General features: G+C 40.9%; 1 protein-coding gene across 1 annotated transcript in view; it reads left to right on the top strand.

Annotated features, from left to right (window-relative positions):
• PHEX (phosphate regulating endopeptidase X-linked) overlaps positions 1-25,025 on the top strand; it is a 201,450-nt gene that overhangs the window by 110,777 nt on the left and 65,648 nt on the right. The window contains exon 13 of the mRNA XM_030843712.2: positions 18,476-18,553. Within this exon, the coding sequence (XP_030699572.1) occupies positions 18,476-18,553 (78 nt within the window). The remainder of the gene's footprint in view (positions 1-18,475; positions 18,554-25,025) is intronic.

The following is a 25,025-nucleotide window of genomic DNA, read 5'->3' as shown; positions in this document are numbered from 1 at the left end:
TTTTAATTTTTATTAGAGTATAGTTGCTTTACAATGTTGTGTTAGTTTCTACTGTACAGCAAAATGTATCAGCTATACATATACATATATCATTGTGGGTTTTTTTAATTGAAGTATAGTTGATTTACAGTGTTATGTTTCTGGTATACAGCAAAGTGATTCAGATATATATATAGTATACAGTATATATATACATATATATATATATATTCCTTTTCAGGTTCTTTTCCATTATAGGTTATTACAAGATGTTGAATATAGTTCCCTGTGCTACACAGTAGATCCTTGTTGTTTATGTATTTTATATATAATAGTGTGTATCTGTTAACCCCAAACTCCTAATTTATCCCCCTTCCCCTTCCCCCTTTATAACCGTAAGTTTTTTTTTTGCTGTCTATGAGTTTATTTCTGTTTTGTAAGTAAGTTCATTTGTATCATTTTTTTAGATGCCACATATAAGTAATATCATATGGTATTTGTCTTTCTCTGACTGACTTCACTTTGTATGATAATCTCTAAGTTTATCCATGTTGCTGCAAATGGCATTATTTCATTTTTTATGGCTGAGTAATATTCCATTGTATATATGTACCACATCTTCTTTATACATTCATCTGTTGATGGACATTTAGGTTGCTTCCATGTCTTGGCTATTGTAAATAGTGCTGCTATGAACGTTGGGGTACTTGTTTTTTTTGATATTGAGTTGTATGAATTGTTTGTATATTTTGGATATTAGCCCCATGTCAGTTGCATTGTTTGCAGATATTTTCCCCCATTCATAGATTGTCCTTTTGTTGATAGTTTCCTGTGCAAAAGCTTTTAAGTTTGATTAGGTCCCAACTGTGTATTTTTGCTTTTATTTCTTTTGCCTTGGGAGACTGACCTAGGAAAACACTTGCGTGATTTATATTAGAGAATGTTTTGCCTATGTTCTCTTCTACGAGTTTTATGGTGTCATGTCTTGTATTTAGGTCTTTAAACCATTTTGAGTTTATTTTTATATAAGGTGTGAGGGAGTGTTTTAACTTCATTGATGTACATGAGGTTCTGATTTCCTGTACTTTATAGCCAAAGACTCTCGGCATTGGAAAGGGCTATGCTTGCTGACCTAAGGTAAAGGGGACAAATCTGCTGCCTTTGGTATATTCTGGTGTTGCCAGTGCTGAAGTCACTGTGCAGGCTAACAAGAGCCTCCTTGCAGGGGTTTGTAAGCATTAAACTAATGAGCTGAATGGACCTGTCCCAAAGTGGAGCAGAGTCAAGGACAGCACTGAGGTTGTGTCCTTTAGGGCTGCAGAAGAGAGCCTTTGTTTAATTCTCATATTAAGTTATAAAATGAATTTACACGTGTATGGAATAATTTGGCTTGTTCTTCCAGGCTTTTGAAAATGAAAGTTAAGGTTTGGCAAAGTGATTTGTATAGATCTGTATAAAGTCGTGTTCTAAAGAGGCCCCATGAATTGTCCTAAGTAATTTCTGATTTCCATTAACAATTATTCACAAAACAGGAGCTTGTCGGAGAGAGCAACTTGAGAAAACTTGACAGAGTAGAAGAGGAGCAAATCCTTTCCTTCTGCTCTTCTCTTCCCACTCCCCAAACGCTCCCTAATTGTTGGATGCTTGTTTGAGTGTCTTCTGTCAACATCTAGTGAGAATGAGAGCTATGTGAGGAGGAGCTGGAAGCTCTTGCAAACTTTTCAGACTGGAGTTACCTCAGACTCAGGCTATCAGTGTTCAAAACAAAACAAAACAAAATGAAATAAAACTCAGGCAATTCCAGTAAGCAGCCACGTTTGAGAAGCAGAGCCCTATTAGAGCACTGCTGCTCAGACTTGAATGTGAACACCACTCTCCCAGGGACCTTGTGAAAATGCAGATTCTTATTAAGTTTGAAGTAGAGCCTGAGATTCTGCATTTCTAGCAAGCCCCCAGGTGAGATGCATGCACCTGGACCATGGACCGCACATTGAGTAGTGAGAGTGTAGAGCAGGAGTTGGCAAATTTCTCACTCAAAGGACAAGATAGTAAGTATTTTGGGCTTTGCAGGCCATGTGGTCTCTGCCACAGCTATTCAGACCTACTCTTGTCCCATGTATGCAGCCATAGACATTATGTGAACCGATGTGCATGACTGTGTGTCAGTAAAACTTTATTTACAAAATCAGGCAGCAGCTGGAATTTGGCTTGCAGGCCATGGCTTGCCAACATGGTCTAGCACTTTACTAGTCTCAAGTTTTTGACCAGCACCTTGCTGCTTTCCTCTCTTGTTGGGCTGAAGTTTGAGTAAGAATTAAGTGGTTTTATATAGAGGTTACTCATTGGCTTTGTTGAACGATGAATAATTGATGATGACATTTAGGCTGCTGTTTACCAACAGCCCACGTTGTCCCTGGGCTATGGCTCATTGCTTTGTCTTGAGTATAGGTGGCCTTTCTGATTTCCTTCCCTAGATTGCCTTTTCAGAAGTAGAGCAAAAAAAAAAAAAAAAAAAAAAAAAAGCTAAGATTTGTTCCAAAATGTAGCCCATGGGCATCCCGGAATAAATAACCAGGTCTGAACTGTGAGGGCAGAAGATGGCTTTGGGCTGCATTTCCTTTATTTGTCTCTCACCACTCACCCTCTGGAGTTTAGTCTGAACGGGTGGAGGCTGGTACTCTGGCAGAGAGGTAGAGAGCAGCAAGGTACCTGGACCCATGAACGTTGGCATATGCCATACCATATGTATGGCTGTTATGGTAGCAGAAAGTTACATGTTACTGATGATATATGCTTACAAGCAGATAATGCACGACCAAGTTGCCAGAATTTTGGGGAACCCAAAGTTGGAACCAAAAACTCATCATTCATAAGGCCCATATTCCATCTCATGGGCTTCTGGGGTAAGGTACAAGGTTCCTGGTCTGCTGCTTTTGGTATGTTCCTGCATTTGCAACCTCAAAACCAGTCTGATTAAGCTTAATTGATTCAAACTGGCTCTCATTTGTCTTTATGACTGTGCTAAGATCCCTGAGGGAGAGACCTTATTCCTCTTTCAAAGTGGGTGGATGCGGGCCAGAAATCCTTGGGCCAGGGGTGCTCAGGCTAGACACATTTCTCAGGATAGTTGCCAGTGGATCTTCTCTATGAGGTTGCTAACCGTCTCTTCATGGAGCCCCATTCCCTGGAACTTTCCTCCTATCGGTGAGGTCTCATTTACTTCATTACCTTGACTGGTCTGAAAAATAGATGTTCTCATATTTCCAGAATAGAAATACTTTCTTGTCTCTCCTTTTCCATTTTGATCTCCTCTCTTGGCTAAGCCTTGGTCTGCTATGGGCTCTCAAAGTTTAGTCCCACTGGTGTCCAGAACTAAAAGCTCGATAGAATGATTTTTAGGGAAGGATGGAGAACTTCTTAAAAGTATTCTTACAGCTAAAAATATTATTTTTCTTAGCATGTTGAACATGGTTACTGATGCAGAGGTGGTCTTTACACATTAATCAGTTCATTTGGATTTATAATTTATATAATAGGATATTACTTTTCATCTCTCAAAAGATGGTGTATGTTGGAAAAACATGGGCGTTTTGAAGTCAGATTAGGGCTAAATTAATCTGGGTTAAAAAGCTGGTTTTGGCCCTTATTGCCTGTAGGACTTGGGGAGAGTTATTTCCCCTTTCTGAGGCTCAGATCCATCAGCTGTGAAATGGGGATAATCTGTACTCACCTGATAGCGTTGAGGTAAAATAAATTTGGATCTGATGAGGAAGTGAAGCACTTAGCCCAGTACCTGATCCATAGTTAAAGTTCAACAAACAACATTACATTTGTTATTATTAAAAATGTTATTTCTATTGTTGCTGATTGTGTTTAGCACTGAGATCTCCTCTTTTTTATACAGCAGGTTTTTATTAGTTATCTATTTTATACATATTAGCGTATATATGTCAATCCCCGTCTCCTAGTTCATTCCCCCTCCCCCCGCTTTCCCCCTTGGTGTCCTCACATTTCTTGTCTACGTCTTGTTTTTGCCTCCCATTCTCCACGTGTCTGACCGTGAACTCCTTGAGGACAGGAGTGCAGTGTATTAAACTATGTATCTCAACTCTTGCTACACACAAAACACAGATGAATTTCTCAGATGTAATGTTGAGATGAAAGAAGCCAGACACACAAGAGTACACACTTTTTTTTGAAGTTCAAGAGCAGGCAAAACTAAGCTATGGAGATAGAGGTCAGAATACTGGTTATCTTGAGGGTGGACAGCTTATTAACTGGAAAGGCACCCAAGGGAGCCTTCTGTGTACTAGAAATATTTTAAATCTTGTCTCAGAGTTGCTAGCACAGGTTTGTGTGTATGTGTGTTTAAAAACAAATCTTTGATTTGTACACTTATTATTTGTGTACTTTGTGTATGTTACAACTCAAAGAACTTTAAGAAGATATTTTCAAGTCTGTGGTGCTTGTTTGGCAGTTAGTAATCATTCAGTGAAAGATTGAATATTGAACAGATATTGTGATGAAGAAAGTGGTCAACTTAATCACCACGTGACTAAAGCCACATTTTAAGGAAGATGTAATATACCTTTGAAAAACATGGTGGACATAGTTCATAATCAGAGTTCACACTATTATACACAACACTGCTTAAATCTTCACCTGGCTGTTTCGGAAAATACTGTAACTGGGGATGACAGGACTTGTTATTTAGGACTGTTTGTGCAGGTGGCATGGTAGGGAACAAAGTAGAGAGAGGAATACAGTTCCATCAGATTGGTGGAAAACCTCATTTGTGTTTTATTTTTTTTTCATTTTATTTTTTTTAAGTCTTTATTGGAGTGTAATTGCTTTACAATGGTGTGTTAGTTTCTGCTGTATAACAAAGTGAATTGGCTATACATATACATATATCCCCATATCTCCTCCCTCTTGCATCTCCCTTCCACCCCCCCTACCCCACCCCTCTAGGTGGTCACACAGCACCGAGCTGATCTCCCTGTGCTATGCGGCTGCTTCCCACTAGCTAGCTATTTTAGATTTGGTAGTGTATATATGTCCATGCCACTCTCTCACTTCGTCCTAGCTTCCCCTTCCACTTCCCCGTGTCCTCAAGTCCCTTCTCTACGTCTGCATCTTTATTCCTGTCCTGCCCCTAGGTTCTTCAGAACCTTTTTTTTTTTTTTTAGATTCCATATATATGTGTTAGTATACGGCATTTGTTTTTCTCTTTCTGACTTACTTCACTCTGTATGACAGTCTCTAGGTCCATCTACCTCACTACAAATAATTTTGTTTCTTTTTATGGCTGAGTAATATTCCATTGTATAAATGTGCCACATCTTCTTTATCCATTCATGTGTTGATGTCGGACACTTAGGTTGCTTCCATGTCCTGGCTATTGTAAATAGAGCTACAGTGAACATTGTGGTACATGACTCTTTTTGAATTATGGTTTTCTCAGGATATATGCCCAGTAGTGGGATTGCTGGGTCGTATGGTAGTTCTATTTTTAGTTTTTTAAGGAACCTCCATACTATTCTCCATAGTGGCTGTATCAATTTACATTCCCAGCAACAGTGCAAGAGGGTTCCCTTTTCTCCACACCCTGTCCAGAATTTATTGTTTGTAGATTTTTTGAGGATGACCATTCTGACTGGTGTGGGGTGATACCTCATTGTAGTTTTGTTGTTGTTGTTGTTGTTTATTTTTTGCGGTACGCGGGCCTCTCACTGTTGTGGCCTCTCCCGTTGCAGAGCACAGGCTCCGGATGCGCAGGCTCAGCGCTTGGCTCACGGGCCCAGCCGCTCCGTGGCATGTGGGATCTTCCCGGACCGGGGCATGAACCCGTGTCCCCTGCATCGGCAGGCGGACTCTCAACTACTGCGCCACCAGGGAAGCCCCTCATTGTAGTATTGATTTGCATTTCTCTAATGATTAGTGATGTTGAGCCTCCTTTCATGTGTTTGTTGGCAATCTGTATATCTTCTCTGGAGAAATGCCTACTTAGGTCTTCTGCCCATTTTTGGATTGGGTTGTTTGTTTTTTTGATATTGAGCTGCATGAGCTGCCTATATATTTTGGAAATTAAATTGAGTCTCTACTGCTTCTACCTCCGTTTTTCCCCCTCTCCCCTTGTTCTTTTATCAATTACACTTTGAGATGAAATCTGCAACTCTAATAGATGCTACTGAAACTTGTTTGGCAATTCTACCAGATGGTATTTGAATCTCGGGTGTTGTGTGAAAAATGAAAAGACCAAACACATGCACAAATAAATGAAGGTTGAATTAATCTTTATAATTAAATAGAATATTACCCTGCTATGACTGATTTTAGCTTTCAAAGTGGATTGCACTTTGAAATTGCTAATTTTTCAGTGAACTGTAATTGTATTAACGTGGCTTTTTAGATGCCTCAAAGTACTTAAAAATATATTTTACCGAGCTACTCAGAGAAAAGTTATTAGAACTTTTAATGTAAATATCTCTGAGATCTTGGGGTATATTTCTATCATGACTTATAGTTGAAAAGCACTTTCTTTCCAGTTGTTAATTCTTTGCCTCTATCATCCTGGGATTTAGGTGGCATTGACCAGAAATTAGGTTGAACTGCAGTTGCCTGAGGCACATTAAAAAATTGATGGGAGAGAAGATCATAGTGTTTTCTCCATAAAATACTCCTAATGGCATAATAGTGGTGACCATTAATGAAATGCCTAAGGAATACTGAAGGACTGGATGAGCCCCCTTCTTAGGAATGGGTAATATGGATACAATGATGCCTTGACAAGTACCACAGTCTAGGTCAGATTGTGTCTCACACCTGAGCATGCATGAGAATCCCCTGCAGCAGTGGTTCTTAACCCAGGGTGATATTGTACCCCCAGGGGACATTTGGCAAGGTCTGGAGACATTTTTGGTCACAGCTGGGAACGGGGGAGAGTTGACTGGCATGTAGTGGGTAGAGGTCAAGGATGGGGCTAAACATCCCACAGTGCACAGGACAGACCCCCACAAATGAGAATAATTTGGCCTAAATGTCAGTAGGACCAAGGTTGAGAAACTCTGCCTTAAGGTAAGGTTTGTTGCAATGCAGATTCCTAGGTTGCAACCCGGACACATTTGACTTAGTAGGTCCAAGATGGATCCACAAATCTGCATTTTAACGAGCTCCCAAGTGATGCTGATGCTGTTGGTTCAAGGATAGAGGTTTGAGAATCCCTGAACTAGAAGAGTCCAGTGTCAAAGGAACAAGCATTATATATGGGCATTGGCCCCATGGCATCCTTCTTTTAGGAAAACTGTGTGACAGTTTACATTTACCTAATTTAATAATTCAGCAGATATCTTATTTGATCTTTCCCCTGTGTTATGAGGGAGGTAGTTTGAAGTTTTTTCAGGCTGGTAAAGAATCGTTCACGTCAGAGGTAAACCTCAATGGAATAAATGAGGACAATTCCGGTTCAGGTGGACTGTTGATGAGAGAACAGGATGTGTTATTGAAGTTAATCTCCAGCTTGCCTCCTGTTTAAGTAAGTAATTTAACAATTGGGAGGAGGATTAAGTGGCTGATAAAGTTTATCTGAGAACATGTTAGGTGTCAGGGACTAGGTGCTCAATGTGCATTTCTAAACCATTTGAATCTTGACATTTGAAAATGGTTTTTAGTAATTTGTATATATTTTTTCTTTTCCTCAAAAAGTGCATTGATTTTTCCATGGTATTCCCATTTCTGGTTAATATTTGTATGCTCGCTCTGTTTTAAAATTCAGGTATTTACCTCAACAAAACATGAAGCATTATTATAAGTTTAATCACATGTTTATATCTGATGAACCTGTCCAAAAAGATTAACCTTTGTCCCTATTTTTCCCTTGCTATCTTTACTATTAGTTTTGAAAAATTTGGGACCTTCTTATGTAGAAGAGGTGTTGGCATAATTTTTCTGCAAAGAGCCAGATAGTAAACAGATAGTAAATATTTTAGGCTTTGGGGGCCCTATGGTCTCTCTTGCAACTACTCAACTCTGCAGCTGTAGCGTGAAAGTGGCCATGGACAATCCATAAACAAATGAACATGGCTATTGTTGGAGAGGAAAAACTTCTACTACCCTTTGAGGTTCAGTGTTTGGGGGTCTGCAAATTAAACTGACAGAAGGTGGATTAGCAGGAGAAAAGATAAAGTTTATTCCATTAGGTAGGTGGGAGCTCACAGAAAATGTAGCTCAAAGAAGCAGTGAGAATTTGGGCCTCATATGACATGTTTTTTTAAAAAACACTTTATTATTTTTTTATTGAGGTACAGTTGATTCACAGTATTATATAACTTTCAGGTGTACAACATAGTGGTTCACAAATTTTAAAGAGTATACTCCATTTATAGTTATTATAAAATATTAGCTATATTCCTTGTGCTGTGCAGTATATCCTTGTAGGTTATTTTAAACACAGATTTCAAGGAACAATAAATGGTGGGATATGACTGAGAAATACGTGGGGGAAACTAATGGAAGGTAAGGTTTGATTTAGTAAGGTCTGTGTATGCAATTTCTCATCCTGGCGCTGACTTCTCATCTCTGGTGATAAGAGTCACTCTTTCCCCCTGGTATGAGAAGCCTCCCTTAACAGGGATTTATGACAGTGGAATTCTTTTGGAAGGCCTGCTTTTAGGCAGATAAGGGGAGTGCAGAGAAGGCCTCTTCCTGTATCTGTTGATTCTCAAATGCCTTCAGCTCAAAATAATTCTTATGCTGCAGTGACATATTTTGGACCCCTTCACCATGTCCCAAAACACAGTGTTTTTTACAAAAATATGTGGTAGGCTTGTTTTGGCCTGTTGGCTTTTGTTTGCTGACCCATGACGTAGAGCCCTGCGTGTGGGGCAGAGAAAAATACCACTTACTTTGGCTCATCTGAAAGCCTAACTATAATATAGGATTGTTCTGGCTCTTGGGTTTTTATCATCTTGGCTATGTCTGGACAAATGGATTTGGTTAATTGGAAGCTTAGGATATTCATTTAATCAGGTCTAGCAGCTGTTCTATTTGCGAAAACTCTGTGAGCAGTTTACCTCATGTAATTGAAGGTAATAAAAAGACATTGACACTCTCCTGTTCAGCTTCAAAGGGGATACGTGAGAGTTGCCACTATTTTTAAGGTAATGTTGCCCCTACCATCAGGGAGACGTGTTGTTTTATGGATTAATCATAGTATGGTTTTGGGTTCTTAAGTCTGTTGTTACTCCCTGCTCCGTCTATGTTCAAAGAAAACCCAAATGTTCTTTTTTTAAAAAACTGTTGGGTACAGGGCTCACCCAAGTGAGAGGACTATCACAGTGATACCAGGAAACTGTTTAGTGCCGGTGTGGCTAAATTATTATTTACTTGTACCAGAGTACTTTCCTTTTTTGGACTGGAAAAACTGCCCACCTTCAAGATAGATGGAGTAGGTATTTTATTTTTTTTAATTAATTAATTAATTTTTTGACTGCATTGGGTCTTCGTTGCTGCGCGTGGGCTTTCTCTAGTTGTGGCGAGCAGGGGCTACTCTTCATTGCGGTGCGTGGGCTTCTCATTGTGGTGGCTTCTCTTGTTGCGGAGCACGGGCTCTAGGCATGCGGGCTTCAGTAGCTGTGGCTCGCGGGCTCTAGAGTTCAGGCTCAGTAGTTGTAACTTACAGGCTTAGTTGCTCCGCGGCATGTGGGATCCTCCCGGACCAGGGCTCGAACCTGTGTCCCCTGCATTGGCAGGCAGATTCCCAACCACTGCACCACCAGGGAAGTCCTGGCGTAGGTATTTTCAAGGGAGACGATGGATGGATGGAGCTGCTTTATAATTTGGAACATACCTTCTTAGAATGTTGTCCATATCGGAGAGAAATGGGGATTGTCTGCTACACTGGGACATTATTCAGGCAGGGTTAAGGGTGGAAGACTTGAAATGTGAGCATTCCTGTCTTCCACCTTTTGCAAAATCAGAACTATGACTTGCACTTAAAAAGCTCTGTGATTCATGGGGGGCGTTCTCCCCGCAGCATGATGCATGAGCCTGTGAACTACACCCGAAAGCAATTTGCAGAATTAAAGTTTTTGAAGACTCATGATAAATCATTGCCATTCTTGTCAAGAAGGTGAAATTTGATTTGTCAGATAACTGCATTGTTATTATTTGTGGAATTCAGAAAGCCCCAAAGGATATTAAAGCCTGTTCTCCAGCCTAATTTTCATTAATACCATTAGCTCTGCTTAGGATAATATCTTCAGCCAGGACATCTACACTAGTCAATCATTTGTTTGGCATTATGGAAATTGCTACTGTTTTGAAGGATAGTGTAATTCATGTACAGTCTCCTGAACTTCCGACGCTTAAAGCTCAGAATTTTGATTGATGTTTAATAGTTATTGTAGAACTCATGAGAGAAAACGAGACCTTGGCGTGGTGAAACCTGACTGACGCTTTCACAGCTGTTGCAAGCGTTAAGAAAGTTGTGCTATAAATTGTTTGTAAAAGGGCAGTTGATCATCAATTGTTCCATTTTTTTTCTTAAGTTAGTTAAATTAATAAAAGAGAAAAAATATGCTAAGTGACTTAACTATGTAGAGGGAACACAAAGCTGTTTAATTAAGTGTTTAAAGTGATGCCTTTGATGTAGTACATGCAAGACATTTGAGAATTTTCCTGACTCTCCTAAATAGCCAGGTCAGTGGGGATTAAAACAAATGAGCTTTCTGTCTTGATTTCTGCCGATCAGCTTAATATTAAGCGGCTTTGAAAATTTAGGATAAAGCAGTCAAGCTAACCAATCTTTAAATCAGTTTGGTCATCTGTGTAAAAATTCCATGTTGTTTCAGTGCTCACAGCCAAATAAAGCAGAGTTCTGTTCGGTTCTTTTCTTCCCATGAGCGCTGTCAAGTTGTAGTGTACGTTGTGGAAAATTCTGGGAAGGAGGGGTGACTTGAGAGTTTAAATCATGTTGTGTTTTAAGTTTTCAGTGTTCCTTGTTTTTCTAGTTCATTTGTGATAGTTTTTCTCTCTCTCTCAAAGAAATAATCTTTACTTCATGAACTGTCTGTTGTCTCCACAGAAATTAATTGTGATTTTTAAAGTTCTGGCCCTAAGACTTTAGGGCAAGGAATAAACCCCCAAGTGACTAAGATTTGTTGCATGTATATGTTAGTAATAGCAAAGAGCAAAATAAAAACAAATATAAAACTTAATAGCTAAGTCATGCACACACACGCAGACACCCCACCCTGTTCAGCGTGGATCACTTTAGCAAGCACTGTTGAGCACTTACTGTGTACTAGACCCTGTGCCATTAATTGAGGCAACTCAATGAACGACCTACCCTCAGTGAATTATGTGTCAGCCCAGGAAACTGTGGCTCTTGAGCCATATTTAGCATGCTGCCTGTTTTTGTATGGCCCCCAAGCTAAGCAAGGATTTTACCTCTTAAAATTGTTTTGAAAAGTCAAAAGAAGAGGAATATATCATGTTACATAAAAGTGATATGAGATTCAAATCTCAGTAGTGTCTGTAAATAAAGTTTTATTGGCATACAGCCACAGCCATTCATTTACGTGGTGTCCATGGCTGCTCTCCCAGGTACAATGCAGAGTTGAATAGTTGTGACAGAGGCCATATGGCCTGCAAAGCTGAAAATATTTACCATCTGGCCCTTTACAGAAAAAGGTTATTAACCCCTGATCTAGGTAATCCAAGTTATCCTTTCCCAATTCCTTTGTTATCCAAATACTTCTTTCAACTCTCTATTTCACTGCATTGGTATTAGAAGTAATTTTATCCACATTTTACAGATGAGGAAACTGAGGAACAGAGAGGTTCAGATAATTAAGATACTGCTCATACTTTGTAGTAGCGATTATGGCAAGTTGTCATAGAATGTTTTTCTTCAGTCTTGTAATATAAATACAGTGAGGCCATGGATCGTCTTATATATTTTTATATTTCTTTAGCACTGAGGAGAGTCCTGAGCCTCAACAGCATTCTCAATAAGTATTTGTTGTTTGATTGAAATAGCTTATATTAAAAAATACAGTTTTGGTTGCTGTCAAGAGTCAGTCCCAGGACTTCCCTGGCAGTGCAGTGGTTAAGGATCTGCCTGCCAATGCAGGGGACATGGGTTTGCTACCTGGTCTGGGAAGATCCCACGTGCTGTGGAGCAACGAAGCCTGTGTGTCACAACTACTGAGCCTGCACTCTAGAGCCCGTGAGCCACGACTACTGAACTTGTGCGCCACAACTGCTGAAAACCATGCACTCTAGGGCCCACGTGCCACAACTACTGAGCCCGTGTGCTGCAACTACTGAAGCCCGGGCGCCTAGAGCCTGTGCTCTATGGCAAGAGAAGCCACCGCAATGAGAAGCCCGCACACCGCAACGAAGAGTAGCCCCCGCTTGCCGCAACTCGAGAAAGCCCGTGCGCAGCAGTGAAGACCTAACACAGCAAAGAAAAGAAAAAGTCAGTCCCAATGGATTTTTTAAACAAATTTTATTTATTTATTATTTATTTATTTATTATTTTTGGCTGGGTCGAATCTTAGTTGTGGCATGTGGGATCTTTTTGTTGCGGTGCGTGGGCTTCTCTCTAGTTGTGGCCTGCGGGCTCCAGAGTGCTTTGCCTCTGTAGTTGAGGCCCGTCGGCTCTCTGGTTGTAGTGCACAGGCTCGGTAGGTGCGGCTGTCAGGCTTAGTTGCCTTGTAGCATGTGGGATCTTAGTTCCCTGACCAGGGATCGAACCCGTGTCCCCTGCATTGGAACGTGGATTCTTAACCACTGGACCACCGGGGAAGCCCCAGTCCCAATGGATTTTAAACATTGCTCCATTTTCCAGAAAGTTCCCTAGGTTCTCAGAAAGTCTCTCTCTTTTTTCCCTCATTTTATCTCTTTTGGTAAGATCAGTTTATATGGAAATGTGCCTTGACGGGAGCAGCATTGAATGATGTTCTTGGTCATGTGTTAGACTATAACCTTTTATATTTTCTCATACTATTCTTGACATTGATCAGAATGGGTTTATCAACTAAATTACTCATTACATGAATCAATATTTATTGAGCATTGATCACTTGCTATATGCCCGGCACTGTATTCCATGTGGGGAACACAATGGGGATTAAGTGGAATAGGCCATTAGCTTGATTTGAGTAGTATCAGAAAGAAGGTTCTGACAGCTACAGAAACCTCCCTTATAATTTGATTTATCCGTTTGGTTAATGAACTACTCTTTTAAATACAGATATTTCTCCTGAGTTAATACATTAGATTGCTATTAGTCACTCACATCTTATAAATTAGTTTGAGGCCCCAATGACAGCTAATAGATTAGCTGCCGTGAGGGAATAACAGTTTTGATGGATGAGGAGCGAAGGGGGAGATGACTTTGGGGCACAGTGTATTGCCAAGGAAAGGCCAGTTTTGGGTATGATCAGAGAGCAAGTGGTATGAACACACAGGGCCTGCTAGGTACTGGGAGGAATGGATACAGGCAAGAGAAAGGAAGGGAAAACAGAAACCAAGATGGTGAATGCTAAAGGCAACCTTTGCTCTGATCTTGGCTAAGATCAGCTTTCATAGTGTTTCTTGTGTCCATTTTCTGAGGTGTGCAAATAGTGGCCCTCAGAAGAGTCCTCAGACTTTCGGGGGGATTTGAATAGCCTGGATTCTCCTGGCTCATACTTAGAGTCTGGCTTTGCTCAGGAAATCTTCCTCCATGCTCCAAGCATCTCATGGGCACATCTGTCTCCCCATTGATCACAGGGTTGCTTCAACAGCCTTCCTCTCTCACTACTTGACCTGTGACTAAAAAGAGTGACATTATTCCCCAGGGGAGTTCAGGTATTTGGTTAAGGATGTAATCTGGCCTGGGTTCCCCTAAAAGACCCTCCAAATAGGTACAGAACAGTGTTACTCCAGATCCTTGGAAGAAGTCATATTTCTACTTTCTCTGTATAATCTACAGCCAACATTTATTCATCATGTACTCTGGACCAAGGCATAAAAAAGTGCTTTGTGTGCAATGTCTTTGTGAATCCTTGCAGACAAACCAATGAAGTATAGGTACTATTTTTTCCCCCTCAGGCTGTATCTGATGAAAAGATCATGTTAGGATTACATTCAGCTACAGCTAGTAGAAAACATTATATATAATGCCTCAGACAAATAGGGGTTTATTTTCCTCATGTCATAGAGGGGGAAGGGAGGCAGTTCATGCCTGATATGGTGGGCTCCAGATGGCACCCAGCTCTTCATTCCACCCTTTTTAGCATGTCAATTTCTTCCTCTTGTTTGTTACCCTGTGGTTACAAGATGGCTGCCCTATCTCTGCCATTGCATCAGTACTGCAGGAAGGAGGAAGAGGAAAGGCTAAAGCAGTGGTTCTTACGCAGCAGGCAATTTTGCCCCTAGGGGACATTTGGCAATGTCTGAAGACATTTTTGGTTGTCACGAGTTGTGAGGTGGTGTTGCTAGTGGCATCTAGTATGTAGAAACCAAAGATGCTTCTAAACATCCTACAGTCTACAGGACAGCTCCCACAGTAAGAATTACCTGGCCCCAAATGTCAATATTGCTAAGGTTGAGAAACCGTGGACTGCAGGCAGAGGACACATGCCAGCTGAAAACAGCCTCGTCTTTTAAAACATATTCCTGGGAGTGCAACAAGGACTTTTGGTTATATGTCATTGGCCAAAATCTCATCCCGTAGCCAACTGTAACTGCAAAGGAAGTTGGGTGATGCAGCTGTTTTTCGTTGGGTCCATTGTCATCCTGAGAAGAACTGGGGTCTGATAGTAAGCAAGGGAAAGGAATGTGGATATTGGATATATAATAGGCAGTATTTGCTTCAGAAAAGTTAAGTACTTTGCTCAGGGTCACACAGGTAGTGAAGATCATTTGAGCCTCCTTTATTGAGGAAGAAGGTCCAGTTGTCATGTGCAGCCCTTTCTGGAGGTCTGTGTGAATAAGGGATAGAAATGCATGCACTGGTTATGGAAAACTCTGGAGTTTTTGATCAGCCATAAGCAGACTGGGAAGTATTTCTTGCGGGATATAACATGCAGTCTGCTTTTTATTTATCCCACTGTTCTCTCAGTGTTTGCAGTGGAACTTGCCTTTCCTTCTTGTCCTTATAACCCATGGAGTAATTGATTTCAGGCCTGCTTCACTAATGCTTTTCCCTTCACAAGCCATCAAGCTTTTGGTGCTTCATTTCTTCCATTCTGAAAATATTAAAAAGTGATGTGATCATTATTTGCTTTAAAGGGTATATCAGAGTTTATTCAGGAAAATGGGTGCCATTCTAAGTGTGTCAAGCAGAAAGATGTTTAATATGGGGATTTGGAGGCTTATGCAATCATCAGGAGGGCTGGGGAGTGGAGGGCAGAGCCTACCAATGGTCTCTGCTGCCCACACACGAAAGGTCTCTTCTCAGGAGAATGCTTGGAAGCTGCTGGCAAAGCTCTTTATCTGCTGTCTGCAGATGCTCATGTGCCTGCCCATAGCTACCAGCAGCGAGTGAATAAATAGTGTCTCCTCCTCTACTTTTCCAGTCTCCTATGAGTGCTTCTCATTCACAGAGTCTAACCTGCAGTCAGGTCCCATGGGGTTTTGGGAGATGTAGTTCTGGGGCTTCTCAGGGAAGAGTGTAGAACGGGGTGGGGTGGGATGATGTGGAAGTGACAACAGACTGTCTGGCAGAAGGAGCATTTGGGCTTGAATAGAGGCATAACAACACAGCACATTTTTGGGGAAGAAGAGTATTCTTTTCAGATGTTGGCAGTGTTGCTACTAGTATTATTTACCTTTGTGTTCTTAGATGAATAGAGATTCTTTGTATCACCATTCTGGCTCTCTTCAAGTCGTGGTGTTGCTAAATAAATAATAAAAAAGGATTCAGTGACCTGCATATACAGTGCAGAAGGTAATATACTCTGTGCAGCTCTGTAGTGCAGTGGGGGTCCCAGAGCGTGAGGTTGGAAAAACAATCCATGATTCACCAGCATGCTCCGGAAAGACCAGTGTTCAGAAAACAATTGTGGATGACTCAGCTTGTGTATTTCTTTCTTTTTTTTGAGACTGTCTGGAGCTCTTTGTTATAGTTATTATGTATATGACTTGTGGCGAGCTAAGTATAGTGAGGAATTAAATACGAGGGAAGTGACAGAACAATCTGGAACGAGGTAACCTGTAGACATATGATGTATTGTTTGGTGTTGGGGGCGAGTTGTAACCACTGGTTATCCGCTCTCGGGGTCATATCAGACTTTCAGTGTAACTCACAGGGTTTTAAAGGCAAAATTTGATCTGTGCTATATTTGAGGCTCTGGAACAGCAAAACCCATTATGGGGCTTCCCTGGTGGCGCAGTGGTTGAGAGTCCGCCTGCTGATGCAGGGTACACGGGTTCGTGCCCCGGTCCGGGAGGATCCCACATGCCGCGGAGTGGCTGGGCCCGTGAGCCATGGCCGCTGAGCCTGCGCGTCCGGAGCCTGTGCTCCGCAACGGGAGAGGCCACAACAGTGAGAGGCCCGCGTACCGCAAACAAACAAACAAAAAAAACATTATGACTGTGTCATGCGGCACTTGTAAAATCCTCTCTGAGTCTTGAGTTTCAAGTTTCTGCTGATACTTAATATCTGAATTATCTCAAGGCAGATAAGGAAAACATACTATCTTATTCTATTTATTTCTTGAGTGAGGAAAATTGAAAAGGACTGAAGGAAAAAACTCATTGCTAAGAGCAGTGTACAAAGGTCACTGGTTTTTGCTTTGCTGGAATAAAACCGATGTGTTTGGGGTTGCCTGGTGTCTTATGTTGGGACTTCTGGAGGCGGAGCTGGAGATGAGGATTCGTGTGCAGGTGTTTTATGATTTATTCAGCAAGTGCTCCCAGGAGAAACCAGCAAGGGAATGAGGGAAGCCAGGCTGGGAAGGGTGAGAGATGGACCAGGGTGCCATTTCAGGGGAAGTCTCAGATAGCCTGACCCTGTGGGGAACTCCAGAGGGCAAATTATACCTCACACTGTGTCCTGAATTGAAGCAAAGGAGCTGGACTTGCATATTCCTGCTACAGGCAGTCATTGGCTGAGGGCTGCTGGGATGGCAGCGGAGAAGCGGGCCCACGGCAGATAAACTCCCAGGAGGAAACTGTTTTGAGTGCAGGCAAGGTGTCCTAGTAGCCCTAGGGCAGGCCTTCAGTCTCAGGTGCTGGCCATTAGAAAGGAAAAAGAACTTAGATGCTGGGGAGGGATATGCTGAGGTGATAAAAGGGATCCCAGGGGATCTGGGCAGAGGCCTGACACTGTACTTACTCTTTGAGTAAGCTGTTCTTTTGTTTTTGTGAAACCCTGTATCTGGGGAGAGGAGAGAGACAAAGTTTCTTGAGAGCAAGGGTTGGCAAACTTTTTCTTTAAAGTGCTAGAGAGTAAATATTTGAGGTTTTGTGAGCCGAAGGGTTTCTGTCCCAACTATTTAACTCTGCCGTTGTAGTGCAAAAGCAGCCATAGATTACATGTAAATGAGTGGGCGTGGCTGTTTTCCAATGAAACTTTATTGATAGAAGCAGATTTGGGCTGGCGAGCCGGGGCAGAGAGTAGATTTGGCTCATAGGCCATAGTTTGCCAGTCCCTGCTGTGGAGGCTCCTTGTACGTGCCTATTTTTCCTTTATCCATTCCCTATAAACTGTAAAACAGGGAGTAAGTAGTATGTCTATCAAAAGGATGGTTGTGATGCATCTTAAATTAGTCTGGACTCCCTACCTCCAATTTTTCCGGCATCCTGGCCATCATTCACGGAGTTGCACAGATAATTTTGCTGGAGGGTGACTCATCTCATTTTATTTCTGCTAAAAATATTTAGTTCTCTCTTGTTTGTAAAACAAAATGTAGACTCTTCGCATGGCATTCAGGAATCCCTGTGATGTAGCCAAAGCTGGCTTTCTTGCATTGTTTTCTGTGTCCACCCCTTGTGCTTTCTTCTCTAGCTACGGGAAACTACTCACCATCTCTCTGACGTGCTCTTTGTTTTTCGTCTCCCTGACTTTGCCCCTGCTGTTTGCTCTCCTGGAATGTCTGTCCTTCTTCTCAGCTCTGCATTTTGAAATCCCATCCATTCTCTAAGACTCAGTTTGGTCACCTTCTCCATTAAGCATTTGCCCCATGAGGAAATAATCTCTGCTATGGACTTTGATAACAATATTGTCTATAAATAAAATTATTTATAGGCAATATTGTCTATATCTGAACCTTTATTTATCTTGTATTATATACTTATTTGCTACATTCACTGTGCTTTTAGTATGCTGAGGGCAGGGACTAACTTAGATTTTTTTTTTCTTTTTTGCCCTTCACAGTCGGTTACATATAGTAGATATTCAGTAAACAGAGTTTTCAGATGAAGGCTGCATTCCTCTGTCCTTTGATTATTAATGACTTAAGTGCTGAAACTCTGACATCATTTTTCTTTTTCCTTTTTATAGGCAAGAGCTGTTTTGGCAAAAGTTGGCTATCCTGAATTTATAATGAATGATACTCATGTTAATGAAGACCTCAAGGCAGTAAGTGCTAAATTTACTGTATTTTTTTTCGGGCAAGTTTTACTGGCCTCGGCCTTTCAGCTAACCCAAGTCCAGGCAGTTAAATCTGGTGGTGCCAAAAAGCACCAACTTTTGATTCATTCCTTGGCTAGATATCAGCCTCATTATGCCAGGCATATCACAAGATTTAGAGCAGATTCAAAATAAAGGAAGTGTCAGAAAGAATGTGTAGCTGAGTGGGTACCATAAAGCAAATGGACTTGGATTTGGTCTACACTGATCCTAAAGGAAAGAATTAAGCAAATTGAGTATTTTACAATTAGCGAGCATGTTCTAATGGTGAATGTATGATGTTTGTTGTTAAACAGTCTCTATGTGCTTCATTCATATTAAATCTTGCCTGTTGGAAGTTAACTTCATTAAACTTTATGAGTGTTTTGACAAACTAAGTGCATATACATATGACTCTATAATTTATTGTGAGTTGGATTGTATATTTGCAGTAAGTTACTGATGGAGGAATAGTCATTCTTTTTTATTCCAGTATTTTGGGACATATATTTTCCAGTAGACGCATTCATTACAGGCCTTTCTAATCATAACCACTGTTATTTTCCTTCCTACAGATAGTTCTGGTAAAGAACTTTTCTTCCTCACAAAAACCCCTGTTTTTATCATTCACTAGATTTTCTTGAAAAAGTAGTTTTTTTGGAATTCATTTAAATAACAGTGGTTCTGAGGTATAGCTCTTTCCTGAAACTGTGATTTAATAAGTTGCATATCTGTAAGCAATCCTAGCTTTATAGATGAACATTGGAATTTTATAAGATTATTCAAAAGTGAGCGAAAGCATTAATTAGAAAGTTTCTCAGTTGGGCTCCAAGATATAGCCTTCCAAAGTATTGATCCAGTTACTGTGGAGGAAAATAATTGTGCTTCACAGTATCCCAAAGCTCACACAGCCCATTATACATTGTTTTGATCCTGAAAAATCTCACTATTAGCATGATAATTAAAGATACTGACACATTTGTCACATTCATGTACATTATCTTTTAAGCCCCACACTGATCCTGTGAAATAGATGGTGTTTATCCCCATCTGCGGAAAAGGACATAGAGACTCAAAGAAGTTGGGTGATTTCCTCAGTGCCATGCCAAGCGTCAGAGCCAGGACTGAAATCTGGGCCCAGGAAGCTCTACTTGTAATCAGAGAAGGGGTTTTGCAGGGTTCTTGTCAGGCAGCTCTGCTGGAGGAACAGAGGAGTGAGTTGAAGAGTGGCTGGGAACTGCTTTCCCAGAGCTGGTTGGGATGGGGTGAGGAAGAGAAGGGAGGTCATACTGTTAAGTGACGAAGAAGTGATTCTGTCTCTTCCACTTGCTAGTTGTTTGATCTTCTGCAGGTTATTTAACCTCAGTTAGCATCACTTTGATTATCTGGATACTGGAGATAATAATAACCAAGTCTTAGTATTTTTGAGAAGATTAAATGAGATTATATAACTGTAAAAGCACCTAGCATAATGTGTGGCACATAAGTCATCTCCCCATAAATGATAGCTATAACTTTGTTTATCAGTATGAGAACTATTGCTGCTAAGAAGGGCATCACCAGGGCACAAAGTACCTCAACGGTAGAACCTGGATAATTACATGTGATTGGCAGATACTTGAAGAATGCGGGTGAGAATTTGAGAGGCAGTTTGGTGTAGTGGTTATGAACGTGGACCCTGGAATCAAAGTGTCTGGAATTAAATCCCCATTCTGCCATTTCCTAGCTGTGCAACCTAGGGTAGGTTATGCCACCTCTCTGTGCCTCAGTTTCTTCATATCAAAATGGAGATAGTAATAATCCCTCCCTTATAGGGCTGCTATGAGGATCAGATAAGTTAACATATTTAAAGTATGTAGAACTGACCCTGGCACAGAGTAAGCACACTGTTAAGTGTTAGTTATGGCTTCTTCAATTTTTCACTTATGATAGTAAATTATTTTGGATTGGAAAGGTCATTACGAATTAACACATACAGTATCCATGTGCCTGAAATTGATTTAAGAGGCTATACAGATGGAACAGTCTCAGGCCTTAATCAAATAAGATAGCATTCAGGGCTCACTCATGGTGTTTAGTTGATCAAGTTTTGTTGGCAGTCTGCTGCTGTTTAAAGTGAATGCCCCAAATTTAATGATTCAATAAATGTAGTATCTTCTGTGAAAAGAAACCAGACGCCAAACAGGATGCAGTGTTAGGTGTATTTCCTCATGTCTCCAGGGCCTGAACTGAAGCCATTATATACCAAAATTTTTAAGTACTTTTGTGAAGAAACGGCTTTCACCCAACTCATTGCCAAAGCAGACACAATTACACCCAAGAGTTTCTAACAGTTTAAAAAAGACAGTGAAAAAAATCCAAATACATGAAGTAAAAATACATTCATGATCAGAAACTGATAGAGAAAACGAATAAAACCCAACCGGAAAATAGGTAAAGGATGCTTGATGTGATAGTAATAGTGTCACCGAGGTTAATAGCAAAAGGACTAAAGTACTGCTGGTACACAATGGGACTGTGTTTTCAGTCTTGAGGAATATGTAGATAAGGACTACTGTTGGGCTTATGAGAAATTTCTGGTAATACAAACTCTGAGCATGACAGGCTGTTACAAATGAAAAACAGCTTACTTTATTTGATGCAAGTGAAGGTGTGATTCATCAGGTACACACACAAAAGGAAAGAGGATAGAGATTGGAGAATGGATTAGATGAAGGTCAAGGGAAAGGCTGAAAACTCAAGTTGGGCTCTTATGGAGATAGGAGAAAATGGAAAAGAACTTAGAGGCAGATATAAAGAATTAGAAAACAATTTTTTTTTCTCTTTTGAGGATAACAGGGTAAAGTGAGATACCCAGTAAAATATTGCTGAACAACAGTCTTTCTGTAGTCTTTGAAAAGAACAAGAAAAAGGATGTGCTCTTTATGTGAGCCCCCAGTAGCATGCAGGAAAGCCTGTTAGCTAGTCTAAAAAGATAGGCATCAGTCCATGTTCAGACAAACCTTATAAGGTGTACCTTCACTGTTCTTTGATGGAGACAGATGCAAGAGTGAGTTGATACCAATTTTGGGAAGATTTCTGTATCAGCCAGGAAAACCACACTGCATCAGGTATTTCAAAGAGAGGAGATATAATACAGGAAATAGGTTGGAAGGCAAAAATCAGGAAGGCGAGGTAAACCAGAGATTAATAACTTTTTTAGGAAGCAGTTACCACCCCTGTGTCTAGGGACACAAAAGGGAGGAGGTGGTGGTACCATTGCTTTCGAGAGCAGATGAGGAACTGCCACTCCAGAGCAGAGCTGGGCCTGTGGAAGAGGGGCTGAAGATTCTTCCAGAGTCATAGTCGGAAGAAGAAAGAGGAGAGAGAGGGAATGAAAGAGAAAAAACACAGCATCCTTTCCCCCCCTCCACCTGCGGATTTCCGCCAGTGCCTCCTATTGGCAGGAAGCCGACTGCAGTGGAGCCTGGGAAACATGGTTTTCAGATTCACAGCCTAGCATTATATTATAGAATGGAGTGAAAGGGTGGGCATGTATCTGAGAGACAGTAGGTAAATACTTGACCCTATTAGGCACGTCACTCATTGTGAAAACCAATGGAAAATTGCAGTAGGAGCTAAAGTCAGAATCACAGCTGGCCTCCATTTACTTAGGAGAACTGGATGTGGGTAATTTTTCAGAAAAGATCCATGTTTCTGGTGAGTGATACATACATCAACATAAATATGCGCATGGAGATATGTATATAATATGTGAACCCCCATAATATTCTTTGGGGCGGGTCTTGGTCTGCTCTTGCTAGTGGAACACTTGTGTGTTTATGTGTGTATATGTTTTTTGTGTGCATAAATGACAGAGAGTGCTGCTGCCACTATGCAAGAGTGAGGTGATATTTAGGTGGAATGCTCCAGAAAAACTAGTTGTTAAAATATTGAAATAATTCTGTACTACTTGGTAAAAAAACAAAATGAAGCATTGCCGCCAGCTCTCTCAAGTGATCTCTGACCCCCCATGACCATGGAGAGCAAGAGTGGGCACTGGAGGGAGGTGCACTGGTGCCCACTGGCCTTCTAGCCAGTCCTCCGTAACTCCCGCACACGGAGATGGGACACGAAGTCCCATCTTTGTGTTCCACTGGCCGCAGCAGACCAAGACCTCCCCTTACCCCCGGTGGTGGCAGCAGGGCATCTGGTTTCATCTGGTTCCTGGTTGGTGTGCTAGTTGGTGCTCCCTCAGAGTCACCCTTATGTGAATGCCTGTGGGAACTGTATCTTCCACAGTGTTCTGTGTACTTAGGTTGTTAAACATTTTGAACACCACCCCGTATGTAGGTGTGTATATATGTATACTACATACTACGTACGGCGAAGCCATCTAAACACAGCAATCTTGTGTATTACTTTGCTATTTATATGTTTATTTTATTTAAATACTTTTTTAAAAAATTTTCGGCTGCGTTGGGTCTTCGCTGCTGCGCGAGGACCCCCCTCCAGTTGGAGCCAGCGGCTGTTCATAGAGGTGCGTGGGCCTCTCGCTGTGGCAGCATCACTTGTTAAGGAGCACGAGCTCCAGGCGAGCGGCCTTCAGTAGCTGTGGCTCACAGGCTCAGTAGTTGCGGCGCATGGGCTCAGCCCCTCCGCGCGTGAGGATCTCCGCACGTGAGATCCTCCTGGACCAGGCCCGGAACCCCCCCGCCCCCCGCACTGGCAGGCAGACTCCCAACCACCGTGCCACCAGGGAAGTCCGACTTTGCTATTTAAATAAGGGAAAGCATAATTCTAAAATCTGGATTACATTAAGTATTCAGAGTTCTTTGGGTGCCTAAAATAAAATCTTTCTTAGAGGTATTTGGATATATCACTGAGTATGTTTAAATGGATTTAGCTTAAAAAGTGTTCTAGACTCTATACTTCCTATTGGCTTATGTAGTATCTTATCAAGTTGTATTTACTGGTTCTACAGAGAAGCTGAACACATTTCCTTGTTCTGCCCTTATTATGTGTTCCTCACCTTTGGGGAGGGTAATAGCTTTATTCTTCCATTTAGTCTGTTGTGTTTGTGCTAGGCATCTAGGATAGGATTTCCACAAAGAGAACGTCAGATTCCCCTAAATTTTATGATCTGGACAGCTAAATGACACGGGAGCCCCAATTAATTCCCCAAAGGTCACTCAATTGAAAAGTCAGGAGGTGGAATTGATTGAAAGTCATTATCCACTTGACCTAGATTTTCACCAGTAACTGAAAGGACAAGAGACTTCTGAGCCAATTATTGTCGCTTTCACAGTTTAAACATTTTTTTTTTTGAAGATTACAAGTGGTTCTAAAATATTCATGCACATTCATTCTTGTTGCTGTCTCTACAACAAGCAGAACTTCCCCGATGGTTCCTAGGTTTCATAGTTTTTTCTCACTCAAGGCCCTATTGAAATATTTGAAATTATCGAAGTATTATCACATGGTGGAAAATTTGAAAAATAGAGAAAAGGAATGAAAAAGTCCCTGAATGTTGGTACTTGAACATAATAGTATGTACTTCTGTTTTAGTGTATTATTTTATCTATTTTTGTATAGCTGTAATTGATGCTTATATATAATTTTGTATACTGACCTTTACAGCTAACATATTGTTTTGTCCTTGTCTTCCATAGCCTTCATTACCGTTATTTTAACAGCTGTCTGATATTAAGTAAACTGTACCCTGATTTATTTAATCACTACTTCTCCTCCCACTCGTAATTCTTACCTTCTCCTCCTCCTTCCCTGTACTCTCTTTGTTGAATCACCAGTTTTCTTATTAGGACCAATGAACATAACACTGAAGCAGGAGCCTAATGATTTGGACTGTGTGACTTGGCCAGGTTCCATAATCTCTCCATCGCTGTTTCCCATCTGTCATATGGGAATAACAGCCTCTGGCCCTTTCTTACTCCCAAACACTTAACCTGTCTTACAGGAAAAAGTAAAAATTGTCCCCTGTTACCTGTGATGTCCATTAAATAAATGAAATAGATTAACTGAACCAGGCTAAGAAATAGAAAATATGCTCAGTTTAATAATTAAAACAATTTAAAATTTATCCTTCTAAACATAGGTAAGATGTTGGCAAATTTGTAATCTCTTGCCTCTGAGTTTTGCTCCCCATGACCATTTTCATGGCTATGGTAGGACCATATTTATGTAAAGTATTTTTAGACTTGGAACTCTTCTTCTTTAGGAAATTTTTGGGTGGTTTTCCATTTAATGTCTGTAGAACAACCTGAATGTCAAGTTTTTGTTTTCGAATGGAACAGGAAAGTACCACTATTAGCAGACTCTTCTAGAAGTAACAACTGACCCCATTGATAGTACAAAAAAGTTAATATATTTTTCAACATCTTTATTGGAGTATAATTGCTTTACAATAGTGTGTTAGTTTCTGCTGTATAACAAAGTGAATCAG

This window comes from Globicephala melas, chromosome X (assembly GCF_963455315.2).
Source record: "Globicephala melas chromosome X, mGloMel1.2, whole genome shotgun sequence".
In the NCBI taxonomy this organism is placed as follows: domain Eukaryota; kingdom Metazoa; phylum Chordata; class Mammalia; order Artiodactyla; family Delphinidae; genus Globicephala; species Globicephala melas.
This window is presented reverse-complemented; position numbering and strand designations above follow the sequence as displayed.